Source organism: Pristis pectinata, chromosome 16, assembly GCF_009764475.1.
Source record: "Pristis pectinata isolate sPriPec2 chromosome 16, sPriPec2.1.pri, whole genome shotgun sequence".
Taxonomy (NCBI): domain Eukaryota; kingdom Metazoa; phylum Chordata; class Chondrichthyes; order Rhinopristiformes; family Pristidae; genus Pristis; species Pristis pectinata.
Window position 1 is genome coordinate 33,190,415 of NC_067420.1, and position 19,609 is coordinate 33,210,023.

The 19,609-nt window shown below is 38.1% G+C and overlaps 1 protein-coding gene across 1 annotated transcript in view; it reads left to right on the forward strand.

The window, feature by feature from the left end:
- The window catches only part of cables2b (Cdk5 and Abl enzyme substrate 2b), a 28,640-nt gene extending 13,951 nt beyond the window's left edge, over nucleotides 1–14,689 (forward strand). The window contains exons 3-9 of the mRNA XM_052031678.1: nucleotides 3,138–3,215; nucleotides 5,568–5,676; nucleotides 6,702–6,858; nucleotides 8,123–8,226; nucleotides 9,834–9,940; nucleotides 10,875–11,079; nucleotides 12,396–14,689. Coding sequence (XP_051887638.1) covers nucleotides 3,138–3,215; nucleotides 5,568–5,676; nucleotides 6,702–6,858; nucleotides 8,123–8,226; nucleotides 9,834–9,940; nucleotides 10,875–11,079; nucleotides 12,396–12,536 — 901 coding nt within the window. The 3' untranslated portion in view covers nucleotides 12,537–14,689. The remainder of the gene's footprint in view (nucleotides 1–3,137; nucleotides 3,216–5,567; nucleotides 5,677–6,701; nucleotides 6,859–8,122; nucleotides 8,227–9,833; nucleotides 9,941–10,874; nucleotides 11,080–12,395) is intronic.
- Nucleotides 14,690–19,609: the final 4,920 nt, after the last annotated feature.

Genomic DNA, 19,609 nt, shown 5'->3' on the forward strand with positions numbered 1-19,609 from the left:
TTGTTAACCACAAGATATTAAGGGATATGCAACAAAGCCAGATGTATAGAAGCATGTCCTATTCTGTTAAGATCACAATGAATTACAAAATACCATTGAGGGCTCAATGGATACAATTGTTCCTGTGTAATATTATTAACTGTCTTGGTTTCACATCAGCATTGATTTATAGAGTAGGGACATTGATCTAGAAATTCTATCTTTTTATATACACCACATAATTCATAGAACATAGAATATTACAGCACAGTACAAGGCCTTCAGCCCATGATGTTGTGCTGACTTTTTAGCCTACTCTAAGATCAATCTAACCATTCTCTCCCACATGCCCCTCCATTTTTCTATCATCCATGTGCCTATCTAAGAATCTCTTAAATGTCCCTAATGTATCTGGCTCTACAAGCACCTCTGGCAGTGTGTTCCATGCACCCACTACTTTTTTTGAAAAGAAACCTCATCTCTGATATCTCCCCCACCCCCCCCCCCCCCAACCATATTTTCCTCCAATTGCCTTAAAATTATGCCCCTTCATGTTAACCATTTCCGCCCTGGGAAAAAGTCTCTGACTGTCCACTCGATCTATGCCTCTTATCATCTTGTACACCTCTATCAGGTCACCTCTCATCCTCCTCCTGTCCAAAGAGAAAAGCCCTAGCTCACTCAACCTATCCTCATAAGACATGATCTCCAATCCAGGCAACATCCTGGTAAATCTCCTCTGTACCCTCTCTAAAGCTTCCATATCCTTCCTATGGTGAGGCAACCAGAACTGAACACAATATTCTAAGTGTGATCTAACCAGAGTTTTATAGAGCTGCAACATTGCTTCATGGCTCTTGAACTCGATCCCCTGACTAATGAAGGCCAACACATCATACGCCATCCTAACAACCTTATCAGCTTGTGCAGCAACTTTGAGGGATCTATGGACTGGGACCCCAAAATCCTTCTGTTCCTCCACACTGCTAAGAATCTTGCCATTAACCCTGTATACTACCTTCAAATTCGACCTTCTAAAGTGAATCACTTCACACTTTTTAGGGTTGAACTCCATCTGCTGCTTCTCAGCCCAGCTTTGCATCCTATCAATGTCCCATTGTAACCCTTGACAACCTTCTACGCTATCCACACCACCACCAATCTTCGTGTCATCTGCAGACTTACTAACCCACCCTTCACTTCCTCATCCAAGTCATTTATAAAAATCATGAAGAGCAGGAGTCCCAGAACAGATCCCTGCAGAACATCACTGGTCATTGACCTCCTGGCAGAATAGACTCCATCTGCAACCATCATCTGCCTTCTATGGGCAAGCCAATTCCAAATTCACACAGCCAAATTACCCTAAATCCTATACCTCCCAAACGACTGAATGAGCCTATCATGGGGAACCTTATCAAATGCCTTACTAAAGTCCATATACACCAGATCCACTGCTCTACCCTCATCAATACGTTTTGTCACATCCTCAAACAATTCAATCACGCTTGAGGAATGACCTGCCCCCTCAAAGCCATGCTGACTATCCCTAATCAGACTATGCTTCTCCAAATGCTCACAAATCCTGTCCCTAAGAATTTTTTCCAATAATTTACTCACCACTGAAATAAGACTTCACTGGTCTATAATTCCCAGGGTTATCCCTACTCCCTTTCTTGAACAAAGGACTAACATTTTCCACCCTCCAATCACCTGATACTACTGCTGTGGCCAGTGAGGTCACAAAGATCATCACCAAGGGCTCAGAAATCTCTTCCCTTCCTATAGTGTCCTGGGATATATCCCATCTGGCCCCAGATACTTGTCTATCCTAATGTTTTAAAGTTCCAGCACATCTTCCTTAACATTGACGTGATCTAGCTTATCAACCTGTTTTATGCTGTCCTCACAACCGTCAAGTTCTCTCTTTCTGGTGAATACTGAAGCAAAGTAATCATTAAGGACCTCCCCTACCTCCTCTGACTCCAGACACATGTTTCCTCCTCTATCCCTAATCAGTCCTACCTTCACTCTAGTCATCCTCCTGTTCTTCACATACTAGTAGAATGCCTTGGGGTTTTCCTTGATCCTACTCGCCAAGCACTTCTCATGTCCCCTTCTAGCTCTAAGTCCATTCTTAAGCCCCTTCTTGGCTACCTTGTAATTCTCTAGAAGCCTGTCTGGTCCTTGCTTCCTGAACCTTAAGTAAGCTTCTTTCTTCATCTTCACTAGATAGTCCATATCTCTTGTCAACCGTGGTTCCTTCACCCTACCATCCTTTTCCTGCCTCAATGGGACAAACCTATCCAGAACCCCCTGCAAGTGATCTCTAAACAACCTCCACATTCAATTCAATTTCTCTGAGGCAAAAAATATATGTTAAGAAAATCAGACTCTTCAAAGTGCATGACTTTCCTTCTGGATTCCCCAGTGATCTGCTGCACAAATGTGCAGTGTCTGTAATCTACCTGATTTTCATGCACATGCTTTGTGCAAAGAAAATGCATTTCAGAGCTTTAATTCTGTTGGCCCTGATTTATAGTGCACAGGGCACTGGGCCTCATGCATCTTAAAATTTAGAAGCATTCATTGGACTGTTGTGGACTGGCGTTTTTTTTTAATCTGCCTTTCCAGGCTCCTCTCTAACCCTCAAATGTGAAAATCATTCCTTAGTTGCTTTTTGTTGGTTTCCTGTTCTGTGCCTTTAATTGTCATCACATCCTTGGCTCAATGTCATCAAAATGCTTCAACAAAATATAATTTTAAATCCATGTGCACTGAATTTCCTGCATCGATGCATTTTAATGTTTTCATTTTTTTAAAAAAATCAGAAGCACTGTGAGTTTTATAAATCTGTAGGTTGTTCTTGATGAAACCTAAATGAGCAATAATTTTATCTTGCATCAGCAGATGGTGATAAACCTAGCACGGTTTACCAGGTGTATCACCATCTGCTGTTTGAGCAGAGGTGAGAGTTGGGAAACCTCTAGTTTCAGTGTTATTAGAATGTGAGCTAATCATAAAGAGTATATTATTATTTCCAATGCATTTTCCCTGATTTATTCTCTGAATAGTTTTCAGATTATGGTATGCAAACTTTATACTTAAATCTGTGTACAATTATGAACTAATATTTCATTTTATTTGTTCAATTTAAGGATAGTTCTCATCTGTGCTAAAAGATCACTGTGTTCAGCTTTTTCTATACTGCCTTATGGAGAATTTAATACTAATAGGTAAGAATATTTTGCTTTAAACTGAATTCAAATGTTGAATTTTTTTCGACCTGTTTAAACTGCCATTTTCCCTCAAAACCTTTATGCACCCAATTCAATCAAAGGCTTTTTTATGCCACATGTGAAGAAAGAGTTTGGCCCACTTGCCTTCATCGGTCATGAGTACAAGAGTTGGGATGTTGTGTTACAAATGTACAAGATATTGGTGAGACTGCACTTGAAGTATTGTGTGGAGTTCTGGTCACCTAGCTATAGGAAGGATGTCATTAAGCTGGAAAAGGTGCAGAAAAGATTCACAAGGATGTTACCAGGACCAGAGGGCTTGAGTTATGAGAAGAGACTGGATAGACTGGGACTGTTTTCCCTCAAGCAGGTGACCTTATTAGAGGTATGTAAAATCATGAGGGGCATGATAAGGTGAATGGGCAGCGGTTTTCCCAGGTAGGGAAGTCTAAAACTGAAGGGCATAGATTTAAGGTGAGAGGGGAAGAATTCAGAGGCAACTTAAGGGGCAAGGTTTTTACAGAGGGTGGTGGATATGTGGAATGAGCTATCAGAGGAAGTGCTAGAAGTGGGTACAATTACAACATTTGTAAGACATTTAGATAAGTACATGGATAGGAAGGGTTTAGAGGGATATGGGCCAAATGCAGGCAAATGAGACTAGCTCAGGTAGGCAGGCTGGTTGGCATGGACAAGCTGGGCTGAAGGGCCTGTTTCCATGCTGTATGACACTGACTATTAGCTTCGGTATTAACTAACCTACCTTGTCCATGTGCTGCTGTTTACATAGCATAAATGCAGCCTGACCCTGACCTGAACTGACACCAGAGTTTCGCTTTAATTCAGTCAGTTTGCCTGTTTACTACCCAGCTTGAACTGCCGTGCTTATGAAAGCAAATCCCCTTTGCACCAGTATTTTGCCAATAGTGAGAAGGCATCATTATCTTTGACTAAATTCATTTTAAAAAAAAAAGACAGGTAATGCTTTTCTCTTACTGGTATTTGATTGTGGACACCACCAGTAGCTTTCCATACTGTGGAAAAATGTGCCATTTAGAATGAAAACCTTCCAAATGCCACAGGACCTGGAATGATGAAGTGTGTAATATTTGAAATTGTAAGGTCATTTTAGATTATAAATAAGAAGTTGTTGCATGATGCTAATCTCTGTAAATTCAACTGGTTTAAACAAAAAAAAAGTTGAAATAATTCCATGTTAATAACCATAGCTGAAATGCTACTCCAACAATTAACCCTTGGGTGCATTGTTTGCTACTTTGGAAGTGGTCTCAATGCAATTTTATCCTGTATTTTTATTCTGCTTTTTGGTGATTAATAATTGGCTATGGATTATAACATGTGAACCCCACTTTGACCACCCATTAGTGTATGCTATCGACAGCTGAAAACAAGAGTGACCTGATGGCCATTGCTTAAAATTTAGATTTTCAGTAGCTTGAGGCAATTTGGCATTTGTGATCTAAAATGATGAATTCCTATTGCTGCTTTGTGCATGCAAATTAGTACCTGTAGTAGAAACTTTTTTGTTGCACAAGTTGAATATAAATGATGAAATGTAGCTGAATTTGTACCACAAACTGTTTTGACCAATGTTGTTAATCTGGCAGCAACTCTATTGACATACTATTGCTGAAACTGCAATCCTGCCTTTTGCCTTTGGGTTGCACTCTATTATATACTAAATGTCCAAAGTGCAAAGCAACAGCTAGCATCTGCAGCAGCTTTTGATTACATTAATATTTTAGTCGGTCTTGTTCAGCCTAGTAACTATTTTGCATTAAGTGGTTATCTTAATAACTTGCATGCCATTATCATCCATTTTGTAATTTATAGAGTCACTGTGATGGGAATGGATGCCTTGAAAAGGAAGCTACAACAGGCATTCCCTAAATTCTCCTGTGGGCAGAATGGAAAATTATAGCTGGCAGACCCATTGGAAAATTGTATTGTTTTCCTTGTCATCAGATGAAAGATTTGAATTAGTGTTAGCCTAAATATACTGAGTGTTTGAGCTTATTTTGGTAAACTGTCCCAAATTATTTGGGGTTCAAATGAAGAATAGGCAAAGGATAAATGAGATTCAAGATCATTTGTGCTTTGCGACCCTTAGTCTAATGAGTTTCTCAGAACTTTTTAAAACCCTTTTTTGTGAAATCGTTTCCTGTTTGTATGCAGCCTTGATCTCTGAATGAACAATAAGGGAAACCAGTTCCTTTCATTGTAAACTCTGCATCTATTGTATGTGCAGACCACTTAAATATTTAATCCATGTCTCAAGTCTTTCCTGACTTTTTGTAAGAACCTGGATTTAACATTTTCTTTACACAGTGACGGCAAACTAGAAGGACCAAGACAACGTAACCCTTCTGGTGGCATTTCATCCTCGACCGACATGCTGCTTGGACTTGAGGGAGTTGAACTTGGTGCAGACGGAAAGGTAAAGGGAAAGGTTAGCTTTATTGCAAACAATAGTTCAGTAAAGTGATCATTTTTTTATTACTGTTTATTCAACGTTAGGATACGAGTTTGGTTCATTTTGTTATTGTGGCAGCTGAACAATAAGGTCAGGCTGAGTGGGTGCTCTGTGTCTGAATTAACACATTCTTCTAAATTTTAGGATAATTTCTGCATAAATTGGCTTTTTCTTTTAAAAACTTTTTCCTTCTTAAAAACCTTCACAGCTACATTTGCTTTTGTCCAAATTATAACACACTCCAACATATTAATTCAGCTGCGTTTGACTGAGTTCCTCATTTCATTAAAATGTAGTTCTAATGAAATAGCTGCATATTTTTGAAAGTAAATTAAAAATACTTGTAAGAATTAACCAGTGTATGCCTGGTACCTGTTGTTCTGCCTGAAATTTAATGTGGCTTCTCCTTTGGTCTTCACTGATTAGAATTTTCATGTATTTTTCAGTAAATTGCATTTATATGGTGCCATTTATGTGAGAAAGAACTGCAAGGCATTCAATGGGAATGTAATCAAACAAAATTTGCCACTGATCCATATAAGTAATGCAGGGAAAATAAAACCTTGGCTGCTGGAGAGGGAGTAGAGGTTCAGAGAATCAGTTCCTGAACTTATGGGAGCCTTCCTTGCTGAATAAATAGCAGATTGACTAAGATTAGATGTACATTAATAGGGCAGAATTGCTCAGATGCAGGAGGTTTGAGGATGGGGGGGGGTTACGGTCACGGTGGGATGGGAGAGGGTTACGGTCACGGTGGTATTAGAAAATGAGGAAAACACAGAGCCAATGTAGTTTTGCAAGTACAGGATCATTGGATTTTAGGGATGAGTACATTAAATAAGGGCACCTGTTTGAGAAGACCTTGGCTTTAGAGGATGGTACAAGGAAGGCCATCTTGGTGTAGTGGAATAATCAAGCAATAAACAAATCTTAAAACTTTTTTTTAGTAATTGTACCTGGGAGTAATTACTTTGTTTCTTGCTTTACAGTCGGTTTCGTATGCTCAATTTCTCTATCCGACCAATGCCTTTGTTATGCCAAAAGTGTTGCCAGAGATTTCAGCTTCATTAGCGCAAGTTCGAAACAGCATGCATCGGAGTTTCACACCAGGAAGACATGGAACTGCTGCAATAGCAATGGACATAGGTACAATAAAAGTGGTAGATAACCTTGGAAGGAAAATGTGTTCTAATTGCTATTTTGAATGAAATTATCTCAGCTGCATGGGTTGTTTAACAATTCTTTTTAATTAAAGATGACAAAACATAACCAGGCCAGTCATATAAATACTGCTGCTCTCAGAGCAGGTCAGGGTTAGGTATTCTGCAGTAACCAAAGATGTTACGCTATCCACAAAGTATGTCCTGGTAAGATAGACTATTCCATCATTGCCCGGGTGAATGCAGTTCCAACAGCAGTCAAGAAACTTGACATCAAACAGAGCAAAGCAGCCCAAATGATTGGCACTTAAACAGCATTTTAAAAATTTAATCCTTTGCTATGACTACAGTGTTACAATGCTGAAGATGCACTAGAGCAGCTTGTCAAGGCTTCTTCAAACACGCAGCTCCCAACCCATGGCCTCTATTACTCAAAAGGCTAAGATGTTCCAGTGTGAACATCAAAAAAACTGCAGATGCTGGAAATCTAAAAAACCAAAAATGCAGGAAACACTCAGCAGGTTAGGCAGCATCTGTGGAAAAAGAAACAGTTGACAATTTGGGTATGGGACCTTTCATCAGAACTGAGAAAGAGAACAAAGTTAGTTTTAGTAGCAGAGAAGGGGGAAGAATGGATAAAACAAAGGGAATATCTCTTATAGGGCAAGACCAGGTGACTTGATGTAACAAGTCAAGGCCACTTAGGGATGGACATTAAATGCTGCCCTTGCCAATGACACCTTAACCTGGAAGTGAATAAAATCATAACTGTGGCAGCTTTGTACTGAATATGTGAAAGAAGTTTATTTATAGTCCCATGAACAAGTGCTGTTATTTTCCTAATTTTAAAAGTAATGGAAAAATTAACTTGTGTTCCTCGCATAGTTACCCAAGATTTGCATTTGATATGCATCAAAATTACCTGGCTTGAATAAACGAAGAGTATATTCACCCAGCAGAATTGGCTCATAGCAAACACTACAAAGTGGTTTCCAATTTGAAGTTTAGCTCCCCTCCAAATACATGAGTGGCAAAACTCGAAAATGCAGCACTGAATGCCATCTGTTGGGAGGCAGAACTACAGTCTGACTTGATTGGTTGAAATTTTCTGTTGTCTGAGTATCCAGCTGCTAGTGTGCATTGTGCTCCAAGCCAATTATTCTGATTAATGTCAGTTGTATACTGCATATTAAGTATCTAAAAATAAAAGTGCATGGCTCAGACATATGTTGTTTTCTGTCATCATGTAGGGAGTGAAGCTGGAGATTTAATAGAATATGATCCTAATCTTCTTGATGATCCCCAGTGGCCATGTGGAAAACACAAACGCGTTCTAATCTTTGCATCTTACATGGTAAGACCATTTTGAGTAATACTTGATGATAAATTACAATTCATTGGTTGCAGTTCTGTTTTATTTTTAAGAAATCCTTTGATCCACAATGTGACATTTAAAACCTTTTTCATTCTAATCAACTACAAATGTCTATCATACAAATCTTTTATCATAATGTGTCACTGAAATTCTAGTTGATCATTGTTATTAAATTTAGTAAGAAAAACATTGATCTGTGATATTACAGACTTTAAACAGACATACTTTTTCTTAGTCAAGACTCTTGATATAAATGTAGAATGTCATAGTTTGTATGAACTCTATAATAAGGAAATGTGAACTGTTCACTATAATTATTTCATTTACAGGGAAATTGAGATTGTTGAGATGTATACAAAGCAAATTAAAGAAATGTTGTAGGGTGGACTGAGAAATAGTTTTCTTTTTAAGTGCTATTCTGCTTTTTGTTACATTAGCATTGGTTATATGTTCTGAATGCAAACCCTTTGGTGTTTCATTGAAATGCCACAGATGAGAAAGGATTGTCTTGCTGTTGAAATCTTGAACAAAATGTGTACCTCCATCTGCACTGGTATACTTCCTGGAGCGAGCTTGATATAAATGGGACCAGATGAAATTTGCAAATGATGGATACAGCAATTTTTTTTATACCTTCAACACTTTACTGTATACCTGATCCCCACATTACAGGAAGGATGTAGTAGGAATAGAGAGAATGCAGAGGAGATTCACCAGAATGCTGCCTGGAATGGAGGGCTATAGTTATAGGGAGAGATTGGATAGACTGGGTTTGTACTCACGGGAATGCAGAGGACTGAAGGGTGACCTCATAGTGGTTTATAAAGTTGAGGGGCATAGATAGAATAGGTCATCACACTTTTTTTCCCAGGGCATGGAAGTCTTTATCTAGAGGGCACATGTTTAGGATGAGAGGGGAGAAATTTAGAGGAGATAGGCCTACAGCAGGGAAACGGGCCCTTCGGCCTAACTGGTCCACACTAACCAAGATTTCCATCTAGGCTAGTCCTGTTTGGCCCACATCCCTCTAAACATTTCCTATCCATGTACCAGTTCAAGTACCTTTTTAAATGTTGTTTAATGTACCTGCCTCAACCATTTCCCCAGGCAGCTCATTACTGACCACTCCGGGTGGGAAAAGTTGCCCCTGGAGTTCCTATTAAATCTCTCCTCTTTCACCTTAAACCTATGCCCTCTAGTTCTTAATTCCCCAACCCTGGGGAAAAAGACTGCATTGGCTATGTGCCCCTCATGATTTTGTACACATCTGAGGAGTAAGTTTTTCCACACAGGGTGGTGGCTATCCTGAACAAGCTGCTGGAGGAGGTGGTAGAGACGGGTACAGTTGCAACATTTAAGAAGCATTTGGACAGGTACTTGGATAGGAAAGCATAGAGGTATGTGGGCCTAATGCAGGCAAATAGGATTAGTGTAGATAAACAACGTGGTCGACATGAACGAGATGGGCCAAAAGGGCCTGTTTCTGTGCTGTACGTTTCTATGATTTGTCTTTAATGTTCAACATTACGGAGTGATTGAAACCCACAACTAATTTTCACAAATGAATTTTCTTGTTTTTTTACCAGACAACAGTGATTGAATACGTAAAACCATCTGACCTGAAAAAGGATATGAATGAAACATTCAAGGAAAAATTTCCTCACATCAAGCTGACACTTAGTAAGATAAGAAGGTAACTTAGATTATGAATGGCATGTTCAGTGTAGAAATACTATTCTTGAAATTGTCCTCTTTAAGAGAAACTAAGCATTTTAATGCCTTTTTTTGTCCATAAGAATTAATCTCATTTTCTTTTCAGCATTTTAAGCTTGTACTTTAGAAATGGAAGCAAAATAATCAATAAAGGATTTAGGATTTTGTTTGGGTTTTCCCTTGGTACTATTTTATTGAAGAGCAGAGAAGTTCTTAACATCTTGGCAAATACTTTTTTTCCTATATCAATAATACTGAAAAAAAAACAGATTATCTGGATGATGTTCTTTTATTAGTGAGAGCATATTTTGGCCAAATGGCTGTCACATTTCCCATGTCACAGAATGATTACACTTTATATATTTAAAAAACTTAATTGGCTGAAAAATACTTCGGGACAATCAGAGGCCATTAAAGATGCTATCAGTATGCAAGTTTATTTTAATCTTTGCCTGTTTGGGTATGAGATAAATAATCAACCAGTATTTGGTTCAATTTGTGAACAATGTTTTACTAAATGGTAAGTTGCTGGTTGCTCACGTCAATCTACTGCTATTGAAATATATTAGTACTCCTTATTGCCATTGATCCAGAATGAGTAATTCTGGATCTTTAGTACATGCAGTCACATTTTGCAGTGCCAAATGGTTTATTACTACAAAGTCAATTTCAATGAAAGCTTGTGCAAGCATTGTGACCTAAAGAGGTTCACTTTGAAGTCAATAAATAAACCATTTCCAGTAACTATATGAATCAAGCGAGAATGACAGTGAGCAAATTGTAACCAAGTAATGACATGCAATGCTTGGGAAGGAACAAGAGATAAAATAGTTGATGATGTTGATGTATTAGTTTTAACCATTAACTTAAAATTACCAATGGTTTCATCATGCAATTTTCTGTTTTCTTGGTAGTCTGAAACGGGAAATGCGGAACCTGGCAGAAGAATGTAGTCTGGAACCTTGTACTGTGGCTTTATCGTTTGTTTATTTTGAGAAACTTGTACTCCAAGGCAAAGTCAATAAGCAGAACAGAAAGCTTTGCTCTGGTGCCTGTTTACTACTAGCAGCCAAGATCAGCAGTGATCTCAAGAAACATGAGGTTAAACATCTGATTGATGTAAGTAAAATCTGACCAATCAAGCTGACCAATTTTCTTGGATTGTCATGGAATCGATTTTTTTTTTAAGAACTAGTTTGGATCATGTTGGAGGGGAAAAAAATACTTTAGAATTTCAAAAAATCTATTCTAATACTGGGTGAAGAAGTAGTTTAAAGTGATTAGTTTTCACTTTTGTATCACTAATGAATAACTGTCTACATATGCATGAGACTGCATTTGGAGTATTGTGTGCAGTTCTGATTGCCCTGCTAATAGAAGGATGACATTAAGCTGGAAAGGATGCAGAAAAGATTCTCAAAGATGTTGCTAGGACTGGAGGACTTAAGTTATAAGGAGAGGCTGGGACTTTTTCCCTGGACCATAGTAGGCTGAGAGGTGACCTTAGAGGTATATAAAATGAGAGGCACCAATAAGTTGAATGGTCACAGAATTTTTCCCCGGGATAGGGGAGTCTAAAACTAAAGGGCATAGGTGAGAGGGGAAAGACCTAAAAGGGAACTGAGGGGCAACTTTTTCACGCGGAGGGTGATGTATACATGGAATGAGCTGCCAGAGGAAGCTGTAGAGGTGGGTACAGTTACAATGTTTAAGACATTTGGACAGGTACATGGATAGGAAAGGTTTAGAGGGATATGGGCCAGACACAGGCAAATGAGACTAGCTCAGGTAGACAGCTTGGTCAGCATGGATGAGTTGGGCCAAAGGGCCTGCTTCCATGCTGAATAACTGAGTCTATTTACAAGTACACACAAGATCACTTTCAATATTCAAATCAACAGAAAACCATTATGATTTTAAACATGACCATTATTATAATGCATCAAATGTAAATGTCAGAAATAAGGTTCACAACTGACAATTCATTATCCTCTGGTCAGTAGGCCCAAGAAGTTGTGGCATGTTATGGTTAATATTACATGTTCCTAGTTTTTAAACCACGGATAAATAATCCAATTAAATGTAGTCCAAATGAAAAAAATGATTCAAACTTCAAAAAACAGTCAAATCCTGATTATACTGTGGTGCATCAATTTAATAAATATCTGCTGGCTTTGCTGAAAACCTTGTAATGATGGAGCTGATAGTTCAGTCATTGAACTTTTATCTCCACCACCCAAATATTTCTGATCAGTCACCTGATTCAGTTCAAACATAGTAATGCCTTGTATAAATAAATACACAAATGCATGAGCCTCATCTCTGCAAATATCAATAGTTCAGTTTTTTGTTGAAAACTTGTAGTTGATGTGTGCATTGCATGCTTCACTTTTGTAACGCTTATAAATTGCTTTTTATCAATCTTTTGTACGCAGAAACTGGAAGAGCGATTAAGATTGAACTCCAAGGAGCTGGTTTCTTTTGAGTTCACAACACTTGTGGCTTTAGAGTTTGGCCTTTACCTTCCTGAGAAAAAAGTGTTACCTCACTACAGGCGCCTTGTCCAGCAATCCTAGATGCAATTACATTCCTACTGAAGATGACGCGAACTTCTTCCTTAAATTGCTGCACTGGTTGAATTGTCTTTATTTTCCTTCTCTTTATTAGCACAAGAAAAACCATAACAAAGAAACTACTATTATACTAGTTGGCAACAGTTACTGCTGATTCATCCAACTTCTTGAAGTTGATTTATGTCAGTTCTTTTTTTAATTAAAGCACCTTTATTGATACTTGGGTGAAACTTGTGATGGGATAAATGTGTGTAATGGCCAGTCATGTGTCACATGATGAGGGATAGTAATAATTACTACCAAAAAGTCAACAATAGGCAACAGCACTTTTCTACATGGTGACTTGTCGTTGCTGTGATAGCCTGTTCCAAGCTATTTGTTCTTCCAAGCATTGTGCTACTGTAGTGGTTAGAGACTGCTGTTAGTTGCACAGAAACCACAACTCTATGTTAGAGATTCAATTGAAGCACATTTATGGTGCTACACAGTTAATATTTGAACTATATTTTTGAATATTTCATGTTTCACACCCGTCTGTAGTATAGTGTTTAGTCTTCTGTAAAAATGTATTCCTTTTCATAATTTTGTTTGTAAAATGTAAACTGTTTAAGATAATTGTCCCTTTTAGATCTCCTTTCATGCAATTTTTAATCTTACCAATAGATGTAATTAATAGATGCACTTAGGGTCCTCTTACAGATTGTGGTCAGTTGGAAAATAATATTGAAGACCAGCTTTCATTTTTCTCCTTTAATGGTAATATTGTCAAATATTTAATATTTAAATATTAACTGTCGTCAAAGTTTATGTAGCTTCTACGTTTTGACATCTTACCTTTTGTCTTGTGAGAGTATAATATTTTTGTAATTAAAAATGGCCAAATGCTGTAAAGACTGAGCGGCTCAGGCAGCACCTTGGAGTAAGGGAAGAAAGTTAATATTTTAAATTGACGACCTCTCATCAGAACTATAAAGTTGGAAAGTTAACTCTCCCTTCCTGTCTCCCTGGATGCTGCATGACCTGACGGCAATTTCAGCAGTTTGTTTATTTTGGATTGCTAGCATCTGCAATATTTTGCATTTGGTCTACACTTAATTTAATGGTTTCACAGTGTGAAGCTATTTCAGGTATTGACAGTAGAACCAACAGTGAGCAAATTATGATCACATGATCAGTCTGCAACTTATTTAAAAACTGTGAAAAGAGCGCATTACATTGCTGCTTTTGTATAGATTTTATTGGTTGTCCATTCACTTTTTTTGTCTGGCCTGGGAACAGAAGCAGGTCATTCAATCACTTGAGTCTGTCTGGTTGCACAGTTGGATCAAGGCTGATCTGTACCTCCTCTCCATTTGCTGCATGTCCCTTCATCCTCCCAGCTTAATAAAAATCCATCTTTCCATTTTGAAAAGTTAAATTAATCTACTGTCCACAGTTTGTTGTGGAATGTTCCAGATTTCTTCTACCTTGTGATTAAATTTCACTTAAAATGGCCTTGCTCTTAAATTTTAGACTATACTTTCCCACTGTATTTTCCCCTCCCCTACCTGCCCACCAGAAATTGTACCTTATTTAATCAAAACTCTTCAACCCAAACTCAAAGAAATAAATGCTAAGTATATACAAATGATTTTAATGACTCTCCAAATTACTCCAAGACCATTTCTAACTTTTTGTGACTGAACTGCTTCTAATTTCATTGTTTTAAGGTGTACTTTCTAAAATACAAAGGGTATGCTTTCAAACTCCACCCTCCCTTGAACCTCATCTCAATGGTAATTCTCTAGAGATTTTAACTTTGCTTGGTAACTTTATATTAAGCCTTGGCTTTCTTTATTCTTTGTTTGTTGTATCTTGACAACTGAAAATATGGATTATTTTGCCACATGGGTGCTGCAAATTGAATTGGTTTATAAAGTAATGTGCTCTTTTATTTATCGTACAATGAGAAAATGGAATTAAGTTATTTCTCTAATGGGTTCTCATTGCTTTAGATAATTAAGAAGCATTTGAGTATTTCCAAATGAACTATGACCTCCTGTGTCTCATTGCACAAAGTGACAGTCTTGGGACTTAAAAAGCTATTATAAAAAAATTTATGCATATTTTTATTCATTTTGTATTAGTGGAACTGCAATATTTCAAGTAAAAATTTCAATTTTGAATATAATTAAGTCTCTAGTCTATTTCTTTTCACAGATGGATATGGGTTTCTGAGAGCATAACTGATGCTATTATGTAATAGATTAGAGATCAAAAGTTTGTCAGTAATTCTTCAAAAATACTTGGACAGGAACATGAAAAGCCCTTTGCGGGTGCCAATTCTTCCTTTTTAATTAATATTGCCTTCATACTGAGACCAGTATCACTCCATAATCTTTCTGTACAAGATCACTCTGGATTTTAGCTGGAAACTGAGATACCAGAAGTCTGACAAAGGAAACTATTTTGGAAAGCTGGACACTGTTAAATGTGACTGCAGAAGTCTTGAAACAAAATCCTGTGATTTCCAAGACTCCAAGTCAAAATATTCAAATCCTACTGTTGAAACAAATTAACATCGGTTTCATGAACAACAGTACAAATGTGATCTCACTGTCATCGAGTGACTGCATGCTTTTAAGTTCTCTATTTTAGATCTCCTAATCAGAGTTGAACCTGCACTTGTACAAATTAATCAATGCCAGCTACATCGCTTAATGAGAAATTAATTTATGTATTATTTGATTACATTTTCTACCACTAAATACAAGTCATAATTGTACAGCACAGAAACAGGCCCTTTGGCCCACTTTGTCCATGCTGACCTTTTTGCCCATTTATACCATCCCATTTGCACACATTATGACTGTATCCCTCTAGGCCTTGCCTATTTAAGTGCCTGTTTCAATGTCTCTTAAACATGATGTATCTGATTCACCACCTCCTCTTGTAGTTGAACCACTTGTAAAGCAAAAAAACTCCCCTCATCCCCTTTTTAAAATTTCCTACCTCTTGCCTTACACCTATGCCCTCTTGTTTTTGATTTTCCCCCCACTGTGAAAAGATTCCATCTACCCTATTTATGCCTCTTATTTTGTATACCTCAATCTCCTTCACTCCAGGAAAAGCAAACCCAGTCTATTCTAATCTCTCCCTAATACTGGAGTTCTCCAACCTAGGCAATGTCCAGGTGAATCTTCTCTGCACTCTCTCCAACACTATGACACCCTTCCCGTTGTGTGGTGACCAAAACTGCACACGATACTTGTGTGTGTCTGACCAGTGTTTTGTAAAGTTACAATTTAATGTCCCAACTTTTGTATTATATGCCACAATCTCTGAAGGCAAGCATGCCATTATGCCTTTACCTCCCTATCTACCCATGTTGCCACTTTCAGAGAACTATGGACTTAAACCCGAAGGTCCCTCTGTTCATCAACATTCCTAATACCCTCCCATTTATTATATATGTCCTACCCCTATTTGACTTCCCCAAATGTATCGCCTTGCACTTTTCATCTTTCCCAGCTTCATGGAATTAGGAAGTTCCATCTCCCCAAATCTTTCCAGCTGATCTATATCTTTATAGCCTTAGACAACCTCACGATCCATGACACCACCACCCTTTGTGTCCCCCACAAATTTACTAATCATTCTTCTCCATTCACATTTAAATCAATATATACCATAGACAAGGGTCCCAGCACTGATCTCTACAATACACCATTGGTCACCGACTTGCACTCAGAAGCATCCTTCCACACTACCCTCTGCCTACTACCACCAAGCCAATTTTGGATTCAATTAACCAGGTTTCCTTGGATCCCATGTATCCTTCTGCACCATCCTACCATGTGGAACCTCATCAAATGCCTTCAATCAAATGAGTTACCTTTTTTTGTGTTTTTAATTAAAAAACAAAATCAAATTAGACAAGATTTCCCCCACACAAAGCCATGCTGACCATCCCTGATCAGCCCCTGCCTTTCTGAATGTATATAAATCCTATCCCTTAGGATTTTCTCCATAACTTTCCTATCACTGACATAACCCTGTAGTTACCTGGTTTATCCCTGCTCCCATTCTTTAAAGGAACAACATTAGCTATCCTTTGGTCTTCTGGCACCTCACCTGCAGCTAACGAAGCTGCAAAAATCTCCATCTGAGCCCTGGCTATCTCCTCCCTTGTTTCCTTTAGCAATCTGGGATAGATCTCATCAGGCCCTGGGATTTATGAACTCTTGTAAATCCCATGGTGTCTCATACCTCCTCATCCTTAATACTGACCTGCTCCAGATTTTCCACATACCTCTTCCTGAACTCCCTATCTTCCACATCCTTCCCCTTGGTGAATGCAGATGAGAAGTATTCATTTAGGGCATCGCCTGACTCCACATGTAGATTACTCCTTTAATCACTAATAGCACTCTTTCTCTTGCTCCTCGTATACTCACAGAAAGTCTTAAGATTCTCAATCTTGCCAGGGATATTTCCTGACCCCTTTTTGCTATCCTAATTTCTTATGTTCTCTCCTACACACACTATATTCCTCAAGGGACTCTCAGTTCCAGCTGCCTGTACCTGCCTTGTGCTTTCTTTTGTTTCCTGATCAAACCTTCAATTTCCTTTGTCAGCTACTCTTGCTGTCTTTGCCTTTCACCTCTACTGGTACGTACTGGCCCTGAATTCTTACTGACTTTCTTGTTATATGGTGAGAAATGCTGGTCCAGAGCAATAAACCTTTCAGGATTATTTTAAAAATTATTGTTGATTTTATATTTTTTCTACATGGGATTTACTTGAATCTTCCTTATGCCTGCTCTTAAACTTTTCATTCATTCACTCCATGGCTGCAGTATGTACCATCCACATCTTTACCTCATTATCAACTTTGCATATTTTCCCAATGGGTCTCAGCTCTTCTTTTAGAATAGAGTTTTGAAATATTTTTCCTGCAAATTTATCCTATTATGGTACGAGATATCAAGCTTGTTTACGTTCCTAGCTGCTGCTACATTCTTTCCCCAGTGTGTCACTTTAATGCTTAGGAGCTCTTTCCACATCCTATTTGAGACAAAATAATCATTGCCAGTGCTCACCCATGAGCATTTTCAGTTGGGCATAGCGTACAGTGGGAATGTCCTTAACCTGTGCTCTTGCAACTGCAACACAAAATTAGTCATCATGTTAAACTGTGATTCAATTTTAAACAAAGCTATTTGTAGCCATTATATAAAGAGTAGAGGAGCCCTATGATACTCCACAATTTGCACATGTTGAGTCAGTGCTTTAACTTTTTTTTTACCCTAACACAAAAGACTTTCAAAGTGATACGTCAATAACATTCCAATTGTTCTATCCAGAAATCTCTCGCTCAGTCTTTGCTGGCTCTGATTTCTCACCAGTCCAACCTTGCCATTTAGAAGCATATTGTGCAGAGGGGATTCTTAACCTGTGATGATGTCTGTCGCAGAAATGCACTGTTTGATACGTACATGATACAAGGAGCTCGACCAGCACATTTGCTTTATTGTAGTTCTCTTCACAGGCTACCTCTGGAACATGGTTGCAGTCTTAATGATGGTTAGTCACATGGCACAATAAAGGGGTGACACAGCCTTGAAGCAGTAATTATTATTCACAATCAACATGCTGCACATTGTACTTATGAACATTATTGCAAAGATAATTGTAGGAGATTGTGTTCAAAAAAAGCAAAATACTTGAATATATGGAAATATTTATTTTAAAGAGGTAAAAGTATTAAGATGGATTAAATTCTTTACAATATATCTGTTGATGAAGTTATACAAGTTTAAACAAAGTGTATTTTTATTACTGAGACTAAGTGTCATTTCCAAATCAAAAGACTATCTTAGATTGGGTCCTGCAATGAAAAGGGGTTAATTAATAATCTTGTGCAAGGTCCTTTAGTGAAGAGTGACCACGATGTGACAAAATTCTTCATTAAAATAGTTTAATCAGAAACTAGAATTCTAAATCTAAACAAAGGAAGCTGTGAAGGTATGAGGAGTGAGGCAGCTCTGATGGGGAGCTTCATCAAAAGGCACAATTATGGATACAAAATGGCTAGCATTGAAGGAGCAAAAGCAGGAACCGTAACAGTTACACATCCCTTTCTGATGCAAAAATACAAAAGAAAAGATGACCCAACCGTGGCTAACAAAAGAAGTTGAGGATTAAGTACTGGGTCCAAAGAAGAGTTACATAAAGTGGCCAGAGAAAGCAACAAGACTGAGGACTGGGAGCAGTTAGAATCCAGCAAAACAAAAGGACCAAGAGATTGATTAAGGGAGAAAAGATAGAGGATAAGAGTAAACCTGCAAAGGACGTGAACACTTCTACAGGTATGGGAAACTGAAAAGATTAGTGAAGAAAAATGTAGGTTCTTTCCTATCAGCAGCTGGAGAATTTATAATGGGGAACAAAGAAATGTCATAACAATTCATGTAGTACTTTGCTTGTGTCTTCACCTTGAAGGACACAAATAACTTCCCAGAAATCTTAAGCAACCAAGAATCTCATGAAAAATGGGAATTAAAGGAAGTATTGGCAAAGGAAAAAATGCTGGGGAAGTTAATGGGTTTGAAAGGCAAAAAAACTCCAAGGACTTGATAACCTGCATCCCAAAGTACTGAAAGAGGCAGCCACGCTGCACTGCTTGTCATCTCCAAAATTCTATAGATTATGGAATAGTTCCTGCTGATTGGCAGGTGGCAAATCTGGCCCCACTATTTCAAAAAGGAGGGAGAAGGAAAATGGGGAACGACTGATTGGTTGTGCTAACATCAGTAGAAGGGAAAATGCAAGAATTTATAATAAAGTATTTGATAAAAGGACACTAAGAAAATATTAACGGATTTAGACAAAGTCAACGTAGAGGTTTTGAGTACAGGAACAAGGATGTCTTACTAGAATTTTACAGTGCCTTGGTGAAATCACATTTGTGTGGATATTGTGCGCATTTTTAGTCTTACTTAGGAGAGGAGATAAGATCTTTATTAGTCACATGTACATCGAAACACACAGTGAAATGCATTTTTTGCATAGTGTTTGGGGGGGCAGCCTGCAAG